The sequence below is a fragment of the Sebastes umbrosus genome, chromosome 9 (genome assembly GCF_015220745.1).
Source record: "Sebastes umbrosus isolate fSebUmb1 chromosome 9, fSebUmb1.pri, whole genome shotgun sequence".
In the NCBI taxonomy this organism is placed as follows: Eukaryota; Metazoa; Chordata; class Actinopteri; order Perciformes; family Sebastidae; genus Sebastes; species Sebastes umbrosus.
Window position 1 is genome coordinate 27775348 of NC_051277.1, and position 18480 is coordinate 27793827.

General features: G+C 41.6%; 1 protein-coding gene across 2 annotated transcripts in view; it reads left to right on the forward strand.

Moving 5' to 3' along the window:
* Positions 1-18480, forward strand: part of uvssa (UV-stimulated scaffold protein A) — a 42332-nt gene that overhangs the window by 6324 nt on the left and 17528 nt on the right. For both annotated transcript variants that reach the window (XM_037780736.1, XM_037780737.1), the window contains exon 9: positions 18019-18139. In XM_037780736.1, the coding sequence (XP_037636664.1) occupies positions 18019-18139 (121 nt within the window). The remainder of the gene's footprint in view (positions 1-18018; positions 18140-18480) is intronic.

Here is an 18480-nt window from a genome sequence, read left to right on the forward strand (position 1 = left end):
TTCCGAGTGGAGGACAAAATGTGCCACTGTTAAAATGAAAAATAGTTCAAACTACCTTTACTTTGAAACAAGTTAATACATTCATTGTACCCCTCTGCTGACAGTTGAGTAGTTACATGTCAAATAAAAGAGCTATGGTTAGCTCTTAGTTCTTCTATTAGATACAGCTAGTCTCTCATGGTTAATGGTCTACTGCATGGGTTCCCAAACTTTCACGTCACGGACCCCTAAACTGAAACAAATTAGACCACGGACCCCCATTTGATAAGATTTTGTTCCAGGGTCCCCCCATCTGATAGTTTTTTGCTTTTAGATGTTTTATTACGGAAAATGTATTAAACCCATGACCAACATAGTCATACATTCTGTCATTGTGTTACTTATGGATGGGGTTATAGTGAAAATAATGTATTCTCCTTTTTGCTGGAGACCCCCTGGACCCCCCTCAAGAAACCCCCAGACCTCATTTTGAAAAACAGCTGGTCTAATGCACTGACACACTTCAGTTTTACCCATGTTTACATTTACAAGACAAGTGCACAGGCTGATGAGTGGCTATGTATATTTATATATATTTTGCTAGTATATAGCATGGCCAGCAGATGGCAGCATCCTACTACAAATCAAGTAGGACAACAACATTACTAGACAATACAGATGTTCCTTTTGCAGGAGGAGTGATTTAGTTAGAAAGAACAGCTATAGCAGAGTGAAGAGTTTATAACTGGGTCCCTCTCTATCTGATTCCATCAGCCTGGATAAACACAAGGTCTGAATGAAACACAAAACCACCACCACAAAGTACCACATAAGCTGACCTCTCATTCGCCTCAAAAGTCCCATCCTCTGTGGCCACAGCTGTAATATCTTTACAGTGGAACTGTGATTCATAAACGAAAACACATATTGAAATGAGTTAAATTAGTTTGTTCTGTTTTAATGGATTTCCTATACAAGCAGAGTTTTCTTCAGCATCTTGTGATTTCTGTATCTTAAAGGGTTTGCACCATCTGCTCCCTGCAAAGAAATAATTTTTTATTACATTGAGAAAAGGGCATTTTAATTCCAAATTGTAACTTTCTCAGGTACTGAGGTATGAAACAGACATAGGAATGTGTTGTTGAAGAAATAGTCTTTGTTCAGACATTAAGTGATGTTGCTACCAGCTGGGTATGTGCACACCTCCGTGACGCCTCCATGTCCAAGGCTCGAATACACATATAAAGGAATCAAATATACATGAAAAAGATTTTAAAAAAGGAGGAAAAGCTAGTGCTCTCCAAATCACCCTCAAAAAGAGGGGGGTTGGTTGAGAATTCTAGTCACAGTGGGGCCCCAGTTTTCCCTCGCACCACCTAGTGGCCGTTGAACGAATTGCAGCTTCAGACGCTTGTCACCACTCAGCAATGATGCTTTCTGCTTGAGTGGAACCATTCAGCCAGTCTTTAAACTGTGGAAAACTGGAGGACACGCCAGCTTACAATGAAGTCCACTTCTGACTATTACTGAGCTGCCACAAGACATATCTTGAAATATAGTCTGACTCCTAGTAGGGCTGTGTATTGGCAAGAATCTGGCGATTACGTTCATACGTATCATGATAACAGGGGTTACCATTCAATATATTGCGATATATTGCAATACTGTAAGCAAGGTGATATATTCAGATTTTTTTTAAATCTAATTTTAGGAAAACATAGTCTTAGTATAACTAACACACCATCTGAGTAAAAAAGTTTACTTTTTTTCTGCAATCAAAACAGTGGGATCTGTATCACAGTCCCTGTAACAGCCAACATCAGGGCACTACTTTGTGAGGGCGCATACACTGAGAGGGTGCATCTTTTTTCAAATGAAATACAGTATTGACTGAGTTCATCTTTACATGTGAACTATTTATTAAAATAAATAAAATTTTCTTATACGCCTAATTCCTATTCCAGCAATATTAAGTGTTCAGGCTGAAATTGATTAAGAAATAAATGAATCCTTTTTGTTTGCTTAAAGATAGATAAAAAAAAAAAAAAACTAGTAAATGATCACATCCCATTGCAAGTGTATTTGGTCTTTTTCATTATGAGCTATGCACCTCAGACTCTTCCAAACACCCCGTTGTTGTTGTTCTGTATTCATTTGAGTGGCTCTAAAAAAGTGTCCTCCTCTTTTTTTTCTTCTTTAAAATGTCTCTGTTCATTCCTGCATTTCTGTGGGCTCCCAGAGGGAAGTCTCCCGATAGAGACAGAGAAAGGGAGGATGGAAATATTAATAGTAAAGACATTTGGGAGAGGTGAGATAGCAAGGCACGGCTATAATGCATAATGCATCAGAGACGGACAGAAGAAATTGGGGAGCAAGGGGGAAGATGTACCCATTCATTCACTTCACTACCACTAATGTGCCCCATGGCTTGACAGCTGATATGTCTACCTGGCTGCCTCTATATCTCAGCTTAGCATCGCCATCCTGCTGTAGTTTGAGCCGGCGGCCCCAAAATGGAGGCCAACCAGAACCAGTGTTGTCGAAGAGCTTGCCATTTGGAAAGCTTTTCACTCAGACTTAATTGCTTATTTGAGAGGGTTTAATTGGTGCCGAAATGTCTGTGTTTAAGAGATGGGTGTACTTGCTGCATACTTACAGTGCTGGGAGAGAGAAAAAAAAAAAGAAAAGACGAAGAAAATCCAAGAGCAATGGACAGCGGCCTGCAGTCGCAGGTTTTAAAGGACCAATGAATGCAAACTGCTTTATGCTTTTGGAAAAAAAAGGCATAAAAGTTGTAGTGTGTGAATCCATCTTTAGCTGAACAGAGCGGCAGAGTGACAGTGACAGAGCGCCGGCCGTCTCGCTCTGCCTGGTTATCACTGTCAGGGACCAGTCTGCTGCACCAGCAGGCCCAGCACTGCGATAACCACACAACTTACAGCCCCTTTATCATAATTAGCTTTTCCTTTTTGCCTTAAAAGGCCTTCCATTACCGGGTCCTTCTCTATCGGGCGACTGACACACCACACGATTGGTTTCTCTCTCAACGGGCCTCTCAATATAGTCTCCCATAACGGGGGAGCTGGAGAGAGAGAAGGGGAGTGTTATGGAGGCAGATAGAGGGGGCTTGTTTATTGAATGAGAGAATTAGACAGAGGGAGGGTTGAGTGAAGAAGCATCTACATGAAGTTGGAAGACTGTTGAAAATAGAAATGCACAAGGCCATTTTTTCTTCCTGTTTTTCTTCGTGGCTGACTGTTCAGTGCTTGGGCTCTGAATATTTGAATGTTTGGTGTTTGCAGAATTTCATAAAGCTAACATACAGCGTGGGAATGAACTGTTGACGATCTTAGTTCCAATCCAACGCTACTTTACACTGAGACGACTTGACTTTCTTAATGTGCTCTCACCCAGGGTAGGGTGAAGCCAATGTTTGACAGGACATCTCTTTAAATGACACCATCTAGTGGCTGATCTGAGCCATAGCTGTAAGTGATGGCTGGGCCTAAATGGAGCACAGCATTCCTGACACCCTCTTGATTCAGGCATGTTGCTAAATGAGATGATGATCATTCTGGTCGCACACCAAACATTAGCCTCTCGGTCTGGGCGAAGGGCAAACGGCCAACATTGGCCAACCCCTGATGTCTGAATAGTTTGGGTTATGGGGTTACCTCCCATACAACATTTGATCCACCATTTCCACTACGGTAGGGTTGTAAGAAGTGGTGTGACATTGCAAATTGCTGGTGTGCCTCCAGCTTCTGCTGGACTGGATGTTGTTACACTGAGCTAGTAGGTAGTCAGTAATGCCTTCCCTCAGTAAAAACTGTTCTCAGAAGGTGTGAGGTGACAGCAGCCAGTACTGTACTAAAGAGATTTTTGCTATCCTGGTCTATGACTTTCCGTTTTGTCTGGTTTTACCTCCAGGACATTTCAGGTAGAGATGTTCCAATATCATTTATTCCCTCCCGATACCGATTCTGATATCTGAACTTGCGGCCAATACCGAGTACTGATTTGTAACCAGTGTGATAAAAAACAAATATAGTTATTATTATTATTATTCAACAGCTGTTTACTACTGACCATGTGTGGATATGATATGATTACTAACTTTGTTGTAAGGCCTGGCTCAGGTTTTGTAAAACATGAACAAATACTGTACATACAGTTTACTGGTTGGATTTTCCACTGTGCAATGTTGCCAAATGGCTGACATTTTCCTCGCTCTGACTACCATTACACTCTCCACGAGCACTGCACTGTTGTTGTTTGCTATCGTCACGTGAAAAACTACCTGCAATCAGTTCTTCTTTGCTGCTCTAAAACAGTAGTTGCCAGTGGCAACCGTGATACATCCAGGGCGACAGCACAGTGAAGGCTACTGTTTTGGAGCGGCGAAGAAGAAGAATTGATTTCCAGTTAAAGAAGTTGATTTTTTCCTGGGTTAATAAATTATGGGATGGATTAGTGCATAGACTGACATACTCTCCGATACCCCAATTTTGGGCAGTATCGGACGCATTTCCGATACCGGTGTATCGGTATCGGAACAACTCTAATTTCAGGTCCCTTTCCAGTAGGGATGAGCCAATCTGACTTTTTTTTCTGCTGATACTGATTATCAACTCATCTGTTGATACCGATACAGAGTACTAATCTGATACCAGTGCTTTCTTTTTTCCCAAATGTAAAATCTGTGTAATGATCTCTCTGTGACACATTGGGATGCTTTTTTTTATATAAAATAACACAAGGCCAAGGATTGCTGTGACGAAATGTAACTGATAGCTGACACAAGCTGAAGAAACTGTAATGTGGATCATTTTGACGTCTGCTGTCGATACCAATCCAGCAGATTGGCACAGCCGACCTGTAGACCTGTGGGTGCTGCCGAGTACATGGCAGCTTTAACCTGATCTCCCTTGATTTGGACATTGATTTCTGTTCATAGTCCTACTTTTCTAACTCCACGACTATGTGTCCTTGTCAGTTCAAATGTCACAACCAGCAGATTTAATCAGCTTTTCCATGCTGTAGATTAGTGTGGTGGAGGGCCACTTCATGTGCTCATTTATGGGATTGGTAGCACTGGTTCACATGATACAAACATTGCCACTGGTGATGTTCCTTTGGGGTCGAGGTCACAAGGTCTTGATCTTTTTTTTTTCTTCATTCTTCACACAATTACTTCTGCAGTTTTTTGTGTGGATAACAGAGTGCAACATGTCTTCAATACAAGGAGAGGCTGTCTGAAGGTGGGTGCCGTTATACTCGTTTGTTTGATTCATCACATCTCATCCCTCTCTGTGATTACAGATTTTTGCTCTGCCAGCCATAGATACTTCTGCCTTTAGCCCAGGGTTGGAATTTGACCAACTTACCAGCCATAATGGCGGGTAAACAAAGGGGGCATTTAACATACGTCAGGCGCCGTAGCGGAGCAGAGCGGAGAGCTGCCTCTAGGACGCGCTGCGGTGTGTCTGGTGGAATCACAAGCATTGCAGCTTGTAGTAGTGTTGTTACTTATGTGGCTGCTGTCAGGTAAAAGTTAGCAATGTCTCCTCCTGTATGTTCTCGACCAGAGTATTCTTCTTCTTCTTCTTATTCTTATTCTTATTCTTATTCTTATTCTTATTCTTATTCTTCTTCTTCTTCTTCTTCTTCTTCTTCTTCTTCTTCTTCTTCTTCTTCTTCTTCGTGTTTATGGGAGGATCACAAAAAATTTGTAAAAAAATAATTTATTTTTCAAAGCAAGACAAACATTACACAAATGTGCGATTACAAAATAGTGGCTGGTAGAATTTAGAATTCAAAGTGGTTGCTGGAAGAAAACGTTAAAGTCCAACGCTGCTTTAGACGTGGTCTTGGTTTGAAGCGTACTGAGAGCTTTACTTTGTAAACCACTTTTGTATCTTAGGGAAAGTGTTTCTGTAGTAACACTTTTCACAGTCTCAGGAAACAGGCAGCTTTCAGAGTTCTTTCTCACGCTCTTTTTGGAAGATGGAATAATGTTTGAAGGGACTTTTCAGTATGAGCTATGACCAGGAGAATCCCATATGCATCCGTTGAGTGCTGCATACTGAAAACATGGGCTTGTGTTTAGGAAAGGATAAGACATGCAGACTTATTTGAACATATCTGTTTTTAAGAGTGTATTCAGTCACTCCGGGCTCCATTCATACAGGCCCAGGCCTTGTTTACTGCTGATAACCCATCTTATCACAGCACAATGGATGTGGCCGCCTGTTTCTCACTAGAGATAAACAAAGAAAGACTATCCCTCTATTTCTCTCCTCCAATGCTCCCTCCTTTTCATTTGTACATTCATTCTCTGAATGTGTATCATTCTCTCAATTGTACACCAGTAATAGGTTTTTCCTGCTCTCTTTGCCACTATTTCTCTATTCTTCCTCATTATGCATTATGTTCATAGGGAGTCGGGGTGTTGTGTTTATTGCACTTCAGAAACTTGATCAGTTATTCTTTCATTAATTGAGTAAAAAAGGAAGTATGGAAGCACATGTAGTGAATAAAACATAGAAAAGTAATTGCAATAGAGTAAAGAATTTAAGATACGGGTGGAAAAAACCCTCAACCAAGAGTGAATAACCTCGCCCGAGAACTAAATAAATTGATGAATATAGGGATGATCTGATCGTGTGGATCAGGGGTGCTGACCTTATTAAGTGGATCAGGGATCGACCAGACGTGACCAATCCACATTAAATAGAGTTACAGCAGTTCTATGCAGTGAGTTATATGCAGTGAGTTATATGCAGTGAGTTATATGCAGTGAGTTCTATGCAGTGAGTTCTATGCAGTGAGTTCTATACAGTGAGTTCTATACAGTGAGTTCTATACAGTGAGTTCTATGCAGTGAGTTCCATGCAGTGAGTTCCATGCAGTGAGTTCCATGCAGTGAGTTCCATGCAGTGAGTTCTATGCAGTGAGTTCTATGCAGTGAGTTCCATGCAGTGAGTTCCATGCAGTGAGTTCAATGCAGTGAGTTCTATGCAGTGAGTTCAATGCAGTGAGTTCCATGCAGTGCGTTCCATGCAGTAAGTTCTTTGCAGTGAGTTTTATGCAGTGAGTTACGTCCAGTGAGTTCTATGCAGTAAGTTCAATGCAGTGAGTTCCATGCAGTGCGTTCCATGCATTGAGTTACATCCAGTGAGTTCCACGCAGTGAGTTCCATCCAGTGAGTTACACGCAGTGAGTTCTATACAGTGAGTTCCATGCAGTAAGTTCTTTGCAGTGAGTTTTATGCAGTGAGTTACGTCCAGTGAGTTCTATGCAGTAAGTTCAATGCAGTGAGTTCCATGCAGTGCGTTCCATGCATTGAGTTACATCCAGTGAGTTCCACGCAGTGAGTTCCATCCAGTGAGTTCCATTCAGTGAGTTCTATACAGTGAGTTCCATGCAGTAAGTTCTTTGCAGTGAGTTCTATGCAGTGAGTTACGTCCAGTGAGTTCTATGCAGTAAGTTCCATTATGCTCAGATGTGCTAAGGACAGTGCAAGCATGTATTTATTGTTAAACTGATTGTTTTACAGGTTTAATCGCACATTGATGTGTGAAAATTGTGAAAATGATAACCCAAAACTTGACTGAACCAGTACATTTCTTTTTATGTCATGTCATCATGTTTCTGACTGACATTGTTGTCTTTCACCTCCCTTTTGACTAGTCAAAACTAAAAGCATATGCACTGCACAGATAATAATAATCCTCATGCTGATTCTCATCATCATTACATGAGGAAAAACATGTAAGATTGAAAAGCACTGTTAAAAGTCTGTGGACATAAATGCAATTTGAATATACCAAAATGAGGAGAGGAATGCCACTTACGTAGGTGCAAAGAAAACTTCTCTGAATGCTGACAAAGTTTGATGATCGTGAGTCATTTGTTTGTTGTTTACAAAGTTTCATTTGATGATAATCTTTCATTAGACCACTTTGGTGTCAGTTAAACAATCTAGGACAAAAAACTTGAGATGTCGTGATTTTAAAAACGAGACCCTGTAGTGTCATCATGCGGCTCATTGAGGGGATGGAGTGGTGGGTTTCTGCTGCTAAATCATTGTGGACGCAGCCTCGTTCCATCAGGGCTCTCTGATAAAGTGAAAGGAGATGGTTTCCAAATTGGAACTGATGGATCCACTGGGACTCACATGGTGTGTGTTGGGGGGTTGATTGCTGGTTATCCCTGAGATCTCTGGAACCGGTCTCATATCACTGACCACAGGGCCAAACTGGGCTGCTGTATGGGGCTCCACTATCTCCCAAGGGTCTTTGAAAGGCCCCCGCACCTTCTCGGGACATTCCAGGTGCCCTCCCAGAGCTCTCAGAGGTCCTCAGCAAAATGAAGGATAGCACTGTGTAATTTCACTTTGGCAGTAGGCGAGAATGTATAATAATGACTGTTTTGATCACAGATTGAGACAGTGCCGGGAGGGGGAACTGAAGTAGACAGCTGAGAATAAGCTCGTTGACAGGGGAAGGTTTGGGAAGCTCTGGGCTGGCTAATAGACCTGCCAGCCTAGGTTAGTGAAATAAAGATGTCACCCTATACATCATATAAGCTGACTGCTCCCCAGAGACAAAGGGTGCGTCTATGCGTGTGTGTTTGGGGGGGGGGTGTCGGGGCTGGAGGAGTATAATGGGGTAAAGCAGCGGAGAAGAAGCTATGGAGCGAGAGTGAGGGGAGTGGAAAGCTTTTTTTTCTCATTAGCGTGGGATCCCATGGGATCCTTTTCTGGGTAGTAATGAACAGGAGTGCAAGGTGGTAATAGAGATGTGGGATGTTGTGGCAAATCAAGCCTTGAATAGGTCAGACTCTACTGGAAGCTTGAGGCCTAATTAGTTTGTAAATATGTTGAAATCAATCAGTGGCAGTGGACTTCCTTTAGCAGAACAAAATATAGCAAAAGAATGTATTGTAACAGTGGTAATAATGAAAACAGGGTCACAGTTTGACAGTGTATATGAGGGCAGGAAGTTGGGAGCTGGTATACCATAACTGCCCAGTCCTTAAAGGAATAGTTCTGGTGTTTCTCAGTGGGGTTGTATGAGGTACTTATCCATAGTCAGTGTATTACCTACAACAGTAGATTTATTTTATTTATTTAACCTTTATTTAACCAGGTAGTACTCATTGAGATTAAGAATCTCTTTTGCAAGAGAGACCCGGCCAAGACAGCAGCATTTAAACATACATTAAAGTTTCAGACGCTACAACATAAGACAAATGCAAAATAAATACATAGCATAATATCATACAAAACACATTAAAATCAAGTGTTTGAAGCTAAACGTTAAAGTGAAAATATACATAAACACAGACAGCTCCCGATTGACTCAGCTTCTAGGTCTTTCATTAATGTTTTAAATTCAACAAAAGCAATCAGATTTTCCAGTTTCAACTTAGCTTGCAGTGTATTCCAGGTAAAAGGGAGTGGAATAGCTAAAGGCCATCTTACCTAGTTCTGTGCGGACCTTAGGTACAGATAACAAGTACAGGTCAGATGAGCGTAGGCTACAGCTGCCAGTGTTGTGCAAGATGACGGTCGGGTAAGTACCTCATACAACCCCAAATTATCTGAACTCTGCACTGAGCTACAGCTAGATGTTGGTCCAAAACCTGCAATAAAGATGATCAGCATTCAAAATTCAAATCACTCCTGACATAAGCCAAATGTAACCTGCATTTAATGGGAGTGGTTATCATGATAATCATCGTCATCAACCATCAAAGACTAATCAGACAAGACTATGAGTCTGACCAGACATTAGATGCCAGCTTCCGGTACTTGACAGTATTCAATACCCAGCACTACGCACATCCACATACTGTATTTTGGTCTGTACCAAAAAAGTATTGAGGTATACATTACACACAGTAGATTCCACACACAGGTTCTTAACCCTGTCCTAACTTAGCTTTTGTCGCCATCTTTTGAGATCCACCCCTTTACCTGTCAGTCATCTACTGCTGGCCAGTAAGTTCTGGATTGACCTTTGACCCCCCCACCAAGGCTTTCGAAGTCAGGTTAGGTGTTTGAACACCATAGCAATCACTGCAATGTTTTTAGGGGGTGCTGCAGAACACCTGTCCTCTGTTCAAATGGCACAATATCAGGTTCAGGGAGCAAGAAAGATCACACAGTAACCGCACGTTGTCCACAGTCCAGTCTTCAGTTACACGTTTACTTCTCGTGTGTGTAATATTCTCAGGAAGATGAAGATGTGTGTTTATAAATGCATTTGTGTATAATGTGTTCATTAAGCTAACTGTTTGTCACTTGCTCTCTCTTAAGGGAAATGTCTTGTGATAATGAAGGCATTAGAGACACACCGTATTCCCAAAAGACATTTTCCATTTCAGCCTTAAATGTAGAATGAAATAATCTAGTCGGTGTGTGTGTGTGTGTGTGTGTGTGTGTGTGTGTGTGTGTGTGTGTGTGTGTGTGTGTGTGTGTGTGTGTGTGTGTGTGTGTGTGTGTGTGTGCGTGTGTGTGTGTGTGTGTGTGTGTGTGTGCGTGTGTGTGTTGCCAGGTGGGGTGCTATATTAACTTGTCAGGGGAGACAATGGAGACATCTCTTAAGGCTTTTTCACCTCCTTGCGTTCTCCTCTCCTCCTTCCTCCCTCCCTTCTCCCTCTGCTTTCACCTCCTCCTCCTCCTCCTCCTCCTCCTCCTCCTCCTCCTCTTCCCACTCTGTGTGAGTGTGTGTGATGGTTAACCTGCCCCCTCCCCTCTCTGCCATACACCTGACTTATGGCTGTGCAGTAATAATTTGCCAGACCTTGGCAGGCTGAGTGTACATTAGCATATAAATAGCAGATGCACTGAGTGCCCATCACAGTCGACTACATTTAATTTTTGGTTTATAAGATTGAATGGGTTTTTAAACGCAGCGCCATCAAACTTGCCAAGAGACAAATGAAGTCAGGGGAGCAGTTGTCCGAGGCGGCGCCCTCACATCATTTTTATAAAGGATAAGAGTCTTATTTAAGGGAGAGGAGGAGGAGGAGGGGGAGGAGGAGGAGAGAGGGTGAGATGCTATAGAAGCTGAATAAGCAAGACACCTGTGGAAGCGGTTTAGTTTCTAATCCTGTTCAGACAGATATCAATCTTTCTCCCTGCTGAAGATACATTATATGACCAAAAGTATGTGGACACCCGGACATTACACCCATATGTGAACTTGCCATTCCAAAGAGGTCCAACAGTGATGTTGGTTGATCAGGTCTGGCTCACAGTCAGTGTTCCAGTTCATCCCAAAGGTGTTGGATGGGGTTGAGGTCGGGGCTCTGTGCAGGCCAGTCAAGTTCTTCCTCACCAAACTGGGAAAACCATTTCTTAATGGAGCTAGCTTTGTGCATGGGGGTATTACTCCTTGTATTCATGTTCATATTCTTGTCCCAAAACTCCTACTCCTTTTCTAAGGTTTGCTTGTACAAGTGTTCCAAGTCAGATTCACCACAGTCTCTTAACTGCATGAAATGGGTCAGAGCATCTCCAGAACTGCAGCTCTTGTGGGATGTTCCCGGTCTGCAGTGGTCAGGACCTACTAAAAGTGGTCCAAGGAAGGAAAACCGGTGAACCGGCGACAGGGTCAGACCCGAGGCTCATTGATGCACGTGGGGAGCGAAGGCTGGCCCGTGCTGTCTGATCCAATAGAAGACGCACTGTAGCTCAAATTGCTGAAAAAAGTTAATGCTGGTTCTGATAGAAAGGTGTCAGAACACACAGTGCATCGCAGTTTGTTGCATATGGGGCTGCGTAGCCGCAGACCTGTCAGGGTGCCCATGCTGACCCGTGTCCACCGCCAAAAGCGCCTACAATGGGCACGTGAGCATCAGAACTGGACCACGGAGCGATGGAAGAAGGTGGCTCGGTGTGATGAACCACGTTTTCTTTTACATCATGTGGATGGCGATGAGTTCGAGCTGTTGACTCGGCCTCCAAATTCTCCAGATCTCAATCCAATCGAGCATCTGTGGGATGTGCTGGACGAACAAGTCCGATCCACGGAGGCCCCACCTCGCAACTTATACAGGACTTAAAGGATCTGCTACTGACAGCTTTGTACAAGATACTACAGTAGACCTTCAGAGGTCTAGTGGAGTCCATGCATCGATGGGTCAGAGCTGTTTTGGCGGCAAAAAGGGGCTCACAAAAATGTTACCGAAAAGTAAAAAGAAGAATTTCACACTGCTGAGCTTCAAGTCCTGCTGTTAGTAATCTCAATAAACACATATCTGCATATAAATGCAAAACTGAAACTTGAAAAACTGTAGCGGGCCTTTTTTCACCATTTTATCACATTTTATAGGCCTAACACTGAAATGTTCAAATTCAGTCGTTAAAATCGAAATGGGAAAATATTCAACGATGAAAAAGAAAATACAGGTTAGTTGCAGCCTCGTCCCGCTACCATGGCTGTCGATGCACCACCACCATTGAAGCTGTATTGTTGTCCATGTAAAGTATGGCCCTTACTTTAGCAACCACTTCCAACAGACCTCTTCTTCATTTAGTTGTTAAAGAACTCCTTATTTTTCTTTCTTGCCTATTTCCCCTTTAGGAACCTGTATGCTGTATTTTATCTTTGAGTAAACATTACAGTAACACATAGTCCGACTTTACTTAAACAACTTTTTTTTATTTATTCTGCTCTGTTCTGTTCTGGAACTATTTCTATTTCTATCCGGGCCTGTTTCTAATGTTAAAAGTTACCAATATTTGTTTTGTCTTTTTCCTATTACAGTGACACATGGCCCGGCTTTACTCACACCATCACTTCTAATTTGTCTGGTAAATCTTGAGTTTCTGTTAAAGAAGCAGTTTTTATCTCCTTGTGGGGAACTCTGCGTTGCTGTGTGATTCTCTCCTCGTGTGTGTCCCGGAGAATAAACCAAAGCTCTGTTAAAATGCAAAGCAGCGCCCTATGCAGCCATGTGGGGGAATAGAGGCCATATTTTAGCTGCGCTCCCCGTCAGCAAAATGTTTCTGGAGGAAAGCTAATTCTACTGTGAGACTTACAGCTCTGCCAGGCGGGCCGACAGCACTCGATGCTATCAGGATTAAATTAAGGTGAATTAGAGACAAAGAGGCAGAAAGAGGGGGAAAAGGGATGATGTTAGGGCAGGATTTTCCTCCAGCTGGGTGATCACTTCTTAGTCTTAGGTCATTGATCAGAGCAGAATAAACCAGCCGGGATTAAAGTAGACAAGCACAAAACCTATAGAGACTATATCTGTGTGTATACGTGTGTGTACGTGTGCTGTGTGTGAATCCATTGTGCCGTGAGGATTAATAAGCGTAGCAGTGGAGTGGAGTAATGGAGAAAGTTTGGTTTGGTGTTTAAAATGTTACTCTTCTGTTTAACAGCATCCTCTCAGCTTTTCTTTGGGGAATAAATCAAACGAAGTCTCAGTATCTCACACTTCAGGTCGGCCCCTGTGCAACATCCTCTCTTAGTTTAAAAGGATCATTTGTAGTAATAACAGCTCTGTTTGTATCAGTCAGGGGGAACTTTACCTTACTACCTTTTGCTTTCTGTAGCATTGCATTTCACACAGATAGAAGTCACAAGTCACTTCAATTTTTACGTAGTATATAACAGTGGAATTCACTTGTTATTTTTCCTACTACTATGAAAAATGGTAAATGGACTTGCATTTATATAGCGCCTTTCCAGTCTTCTGACCACTCACAGCGCTTTACACTACATGTCAGCATTCACACACACATTCATACACTGATGGCAGAGGCTGCCATGCAAGGTGCCAACCATCAGGATCTAATATAAATACTCATTCACACACCGATGGCTCAGCCTTCAGGAGCAGTTTGGAGAGAGAAAGAGACACAGACCGCAAACATACGCAACTATACGTGCACCCCTCTCCTGATTTTAGAGAATCGTTTGTGAATTAAAAAAATATGCTAGATATTTAATTTAATATAAACCACTCTGCTAGTGCCACTGATTAATAAATGTATCCTTTAGCCTTTCTGAGGTTATCGCCAAGACGCTGCTCCGATGGTGCCGCAGATTTGGATAGTGCAATATAGTCTACATGGTGATTTATTCATGCACACTAAGGAGATTGATATATATATATATATATATATATATCATATATACAATATACTTATTACACGGCTACTTACTGAAGAAATCAATATTTTGGCACTAAAACGGTCCGCAGTACGCAGTGATTGACCAATCAGAATCGAGTACACTCTAAGAAGAAATCCGTAAAAAAACAGTTAATGTCCCGGAAGAAAATTACCAGGAAATTTTCCAATAAGTTTACGTACATTTTCTTCAACCCTAAAACGGAAATTTCTGTTGATTTACAGGATGTCCTCCATACCATTCACGGACACTTCTGTTAATCCTAAAATGGAAAATTCTGTAAATTTAGAGTATATCTTCTGTACCTAGCCAAATACTAGGCCCAGCCTTTACCTTCTGGAGGGAAAAACAGACGCATGTACGTTACCTATCGGTCTTTGCGGACCGCCTGAGGCTAAATCCGGGGCTAACTCTACCTGACGTCCACTGAAGTCTAAAATATACAGTAAGCATTGGTAAAACGTAAATTACAATACCAACTTGCGTTAGTCTCAAAACGAGTCAGCAAAATATTCCTGGCGTATCTGGTAACGTTAATGGTCGACAACAGCTGAACTAAACAACAAAACAGCTTTCCAACTAAAGTCCCTCTTTCTCAAAATTCGAAATTTGACCTAAACTTTGCCGTGTGTGATGGTCTCTGCCTCTCCCAACTTTCATGCTAGCGGATATATATATGTATATGCATAAAGCAAGCATATTTGCCCACTCCCATGTTGATAAGTGTATTAAGTACTTGACAAATCTCCCTTTAAGATAAAAAAAGGTAAAGAATGTGCGATTAATCGCAATAAAATATTTTAATCGATTGACAGCCCTAGTTAAAATTGATAATACATTTTTAAGACAGAGGAGGAATACATCCAGGGTAATGCAGTATTTAAAATGTCATGGGACCTAAAAAGAAAAAAGGTATTTAAAATAGAATTCACTTCACTCATTGCCATCTTCTTCTTCTTCTTGTATGTTTGATATCAAATCTTGTTTTTACATTTCCTGACTGAGGCCTAATTCCTCTCCCTCTCCGACCACCCACCACGTCTCAGTCTTTGTGGCTGCATTAACCACAACTAATTAGCCTTTAATTGTTTAGTCGCTGGTTAACTGAATAGTGAGTATTGTCATATGAAGTGTTTTAATTGGTCTCTGTGTGCTGGATCAAGAGGTGTGTTCAGGGTTGTGACACGGTTAACTGACGCTGTCTTATGGTTCAGTTGGGAGTGTGTGTGTGTGTGTGTGTGTGTGTGTGTGTGTGTGTGGGGGGGGTGCTTTAGTAATCATCTAAGGACTCATCATTTGTAAACTAATTCAAACATTCTAATGGGCTTTATCAGCAGTAACACAGCAGCCTTTATATCGCTCTCTCTCTCTCACTCACACACACACACACACACACACACCCACACACACACCCCCAGCCACTCTATTATTACACCCTAATGAAAAGGAGGCCTTTGGGAATAAGGGGTTAGTTTAACGTTAGGTTTTACTGCTCCTCATAACGCTAATCACTGTGATTATTATGCTGCTAGACTGGAGTGTGTGTCTGTGTCCTCAGCTGTTAAAGACATAGCAGCCACCACTCACACACACACACACACACACACACACACTCATCTGTGTTATGGAAATGACCCCTGTGTGTATGGAGTGTTGTGTTCTGCATTGTAGCCCAGCCAATGGCTAACAACCTCACCGGGAAATTAAAAACCATAAATTCTGCTTAGCCGCTGATAGCAGCTCATCACACACACACACACACACGCACACACACGCACACACACACACACACACACACACACACTCATTGCCATTCCTTGCTCCCCTAAGCCAAAGAGATCACACAGCCCTGAGGAGAAGAGTACAGGAATGAGGGATAAACTGTATGGAACTATATACCATTATAATATGTGTAATCTGGCTGATGTTCTGCACCTCACTGACAGTTTATCAGCGTGTGTAGTTTAATTTTGGTTGACAAAATAAAGTACGGCCACAGCTTGTCAGCATGAGCCACATAGCTGCTACATTAGCACCACAGTAGCTCACCATAATATCTCTTTAAATGCATTCCTGATCAAAATGACTCGTGTTCTGTCGTACAGACTCGTGATTGATTTGTGTTTCAGAAACATCATGCTAAATAAATTAGACTTCTATTTCAGGATATGGACACACTCGACGGTCCGACAGCGCTGGTTAACCTTTTCTTAGTCAGTGGAAATGTTGCTAAGTTAGCCAGTGACACCGTCAGTGACGGCACGAAGCATAGACTGTACATAAAGATCTTTATAGTCTATGTTAAAACAGACAATCACAGTTATGGAAAGTTACAGTTACAGCTCATCTCTCGTGCAATTCCCGATCTTGAAAAATGAACATTGAAGATACATCGGTGTGATAACTGAACGACCTATTAAGACAGAAACCATCTTTGGAAAAAAGTTCTTTGAGTTTTTAGTTTTTTGTTCATAGTGAGTTGCCCTGAAGTCTTAGCTCAGAAGTAAAAATAACAAAATAGTAGTTTGACAAACTAATCTTAACTCAAGATCTACTTACTTCCTTTTTTTTGGGGGGACTTTTCAACTGCATCTCAAAAACTTCATTAGCTGCTGCTGGAGTTTGCTCTGTCCTCTGATGACCTTGAAATGTGGTGAAAAGCAATGATGTCGGGACTATTTTGTCAAAACAAATACCAGATTTGGACAATTGGACGGTTGTTACACATAACACAAAATGCATTCGAAATATGCCCTGAAATATGTAACCTTCTGTACAAGTTAATTGTACATTTCTGCATAGTTAAAATGTGTTTTGATGTGTTTGTAATTTTGGTATTACAGTTTTTCTCAATTGTTTACACACAAATACTGGTACTTGACACACAATGACCACAACATGTAACTCATGCACCAACCCCCTGAACCAATTCTGCTAAACTACAAGCACAATTCCTGCTTTACACTCAAATTGCAGTTCTAAAACACACTTTTTTCAAAACACTACACACAATTCTCTGCATTTGGCACAATTTTCATGAAGAAAATCTCGTTTTCACAAGGAACACACTGTCATTCAAAATTCTAAAGTCAATTGCCCTACTATGCACACTGACTCATCACATGGGCAAACACCTGTCACACAGTGTTACAATTAGCAATCAGTTGATGCTTTTCATGGCTGGATTCGACATGCTAAGCGATATTTCCCCCGCTGCTTGGCCAGGGAAAACATTGCTTGTGATGTGGATGAGGTGCTGTGGCCAGACCGAAACAGAAGAGAGGATGCAGCATAGTTTTTTTTTTCGTTTTTTTTTTACTGTAACTGTATACAGTAAAATTCTTCTGTTGTTTTGTATGTAGACCACTGTATGTGCAACTTTGTGTTGGTTGGGATGTACACTGTGTACATTGTTTTTGTGGGGAAAATAAAATATATTTGTTACCGTGTATTTGTGTGTTCTGAGTATAAAAACAATATTCTAAAATATTTTACAACACACTTATGTATGTACTGTCTGTAGTAAGTGTAACACTGAACAAAAAAAGGCCTAAGTCATCATGATGAATGGAGAAGAAGTGTTTTCCATTCATCATAGTGTTTTACATTGAGCACATCAGTGTTCAACTGGTTCTTATAAATGTCTATTCATATGATGGTTTGTGTGTGTCATTTGAAAACAAAATACCATTTTGAGAAGAAATAACATTGTTTTGAATGTAAAGTTTCATTTTGCAGGAGAATTGAGGGGTTTTGCCCATTGTGTGTGTGTTTTTTGATTTGTGTGTAGAGTTCTGAGAGTATGAGACATGCTTTCAGAAAATGTGTGTAAACAATCGAGAAAAACTGTAACAAGATCTAAACTGTACGTGCTCTTCCTCAGATGAAGGTTTCTTCAGACGGAGAGGAAGATGATGATGACGATGATGACGATGATTTTGATGAGGTTCCAGAAAAAGAGGGATATGAGCCGCACATTCCTGAGCATCTACGAGCCGAGTATGGTATGAGTTCAACCTCACACACACACACGTGCGCACCTCAAACCTACAGACACGTGTATAAATAGTGAGGTTAAGCTACAAAAGAAGACCTGCTGCTGCCCTAATCTTTTAAGATTCACACACACACTCTACAAACAAACACACACACACACACACACACACACACACTTCAAAGAACCAGCCTTCAGCAGCTGGTAATGTGCAGGTGAAGTGCTTCTTAAGTGGGTTTATTTATACAACCATGGTTAAAGGTGTGTGTGGGTGTGTGTGTGTGTGTGTGTGTGTGTGTGTGTGTGTGTGTGTGTGTGTGTGTGTGTGTGTGTGTGTGTGTGTGTGTGTGT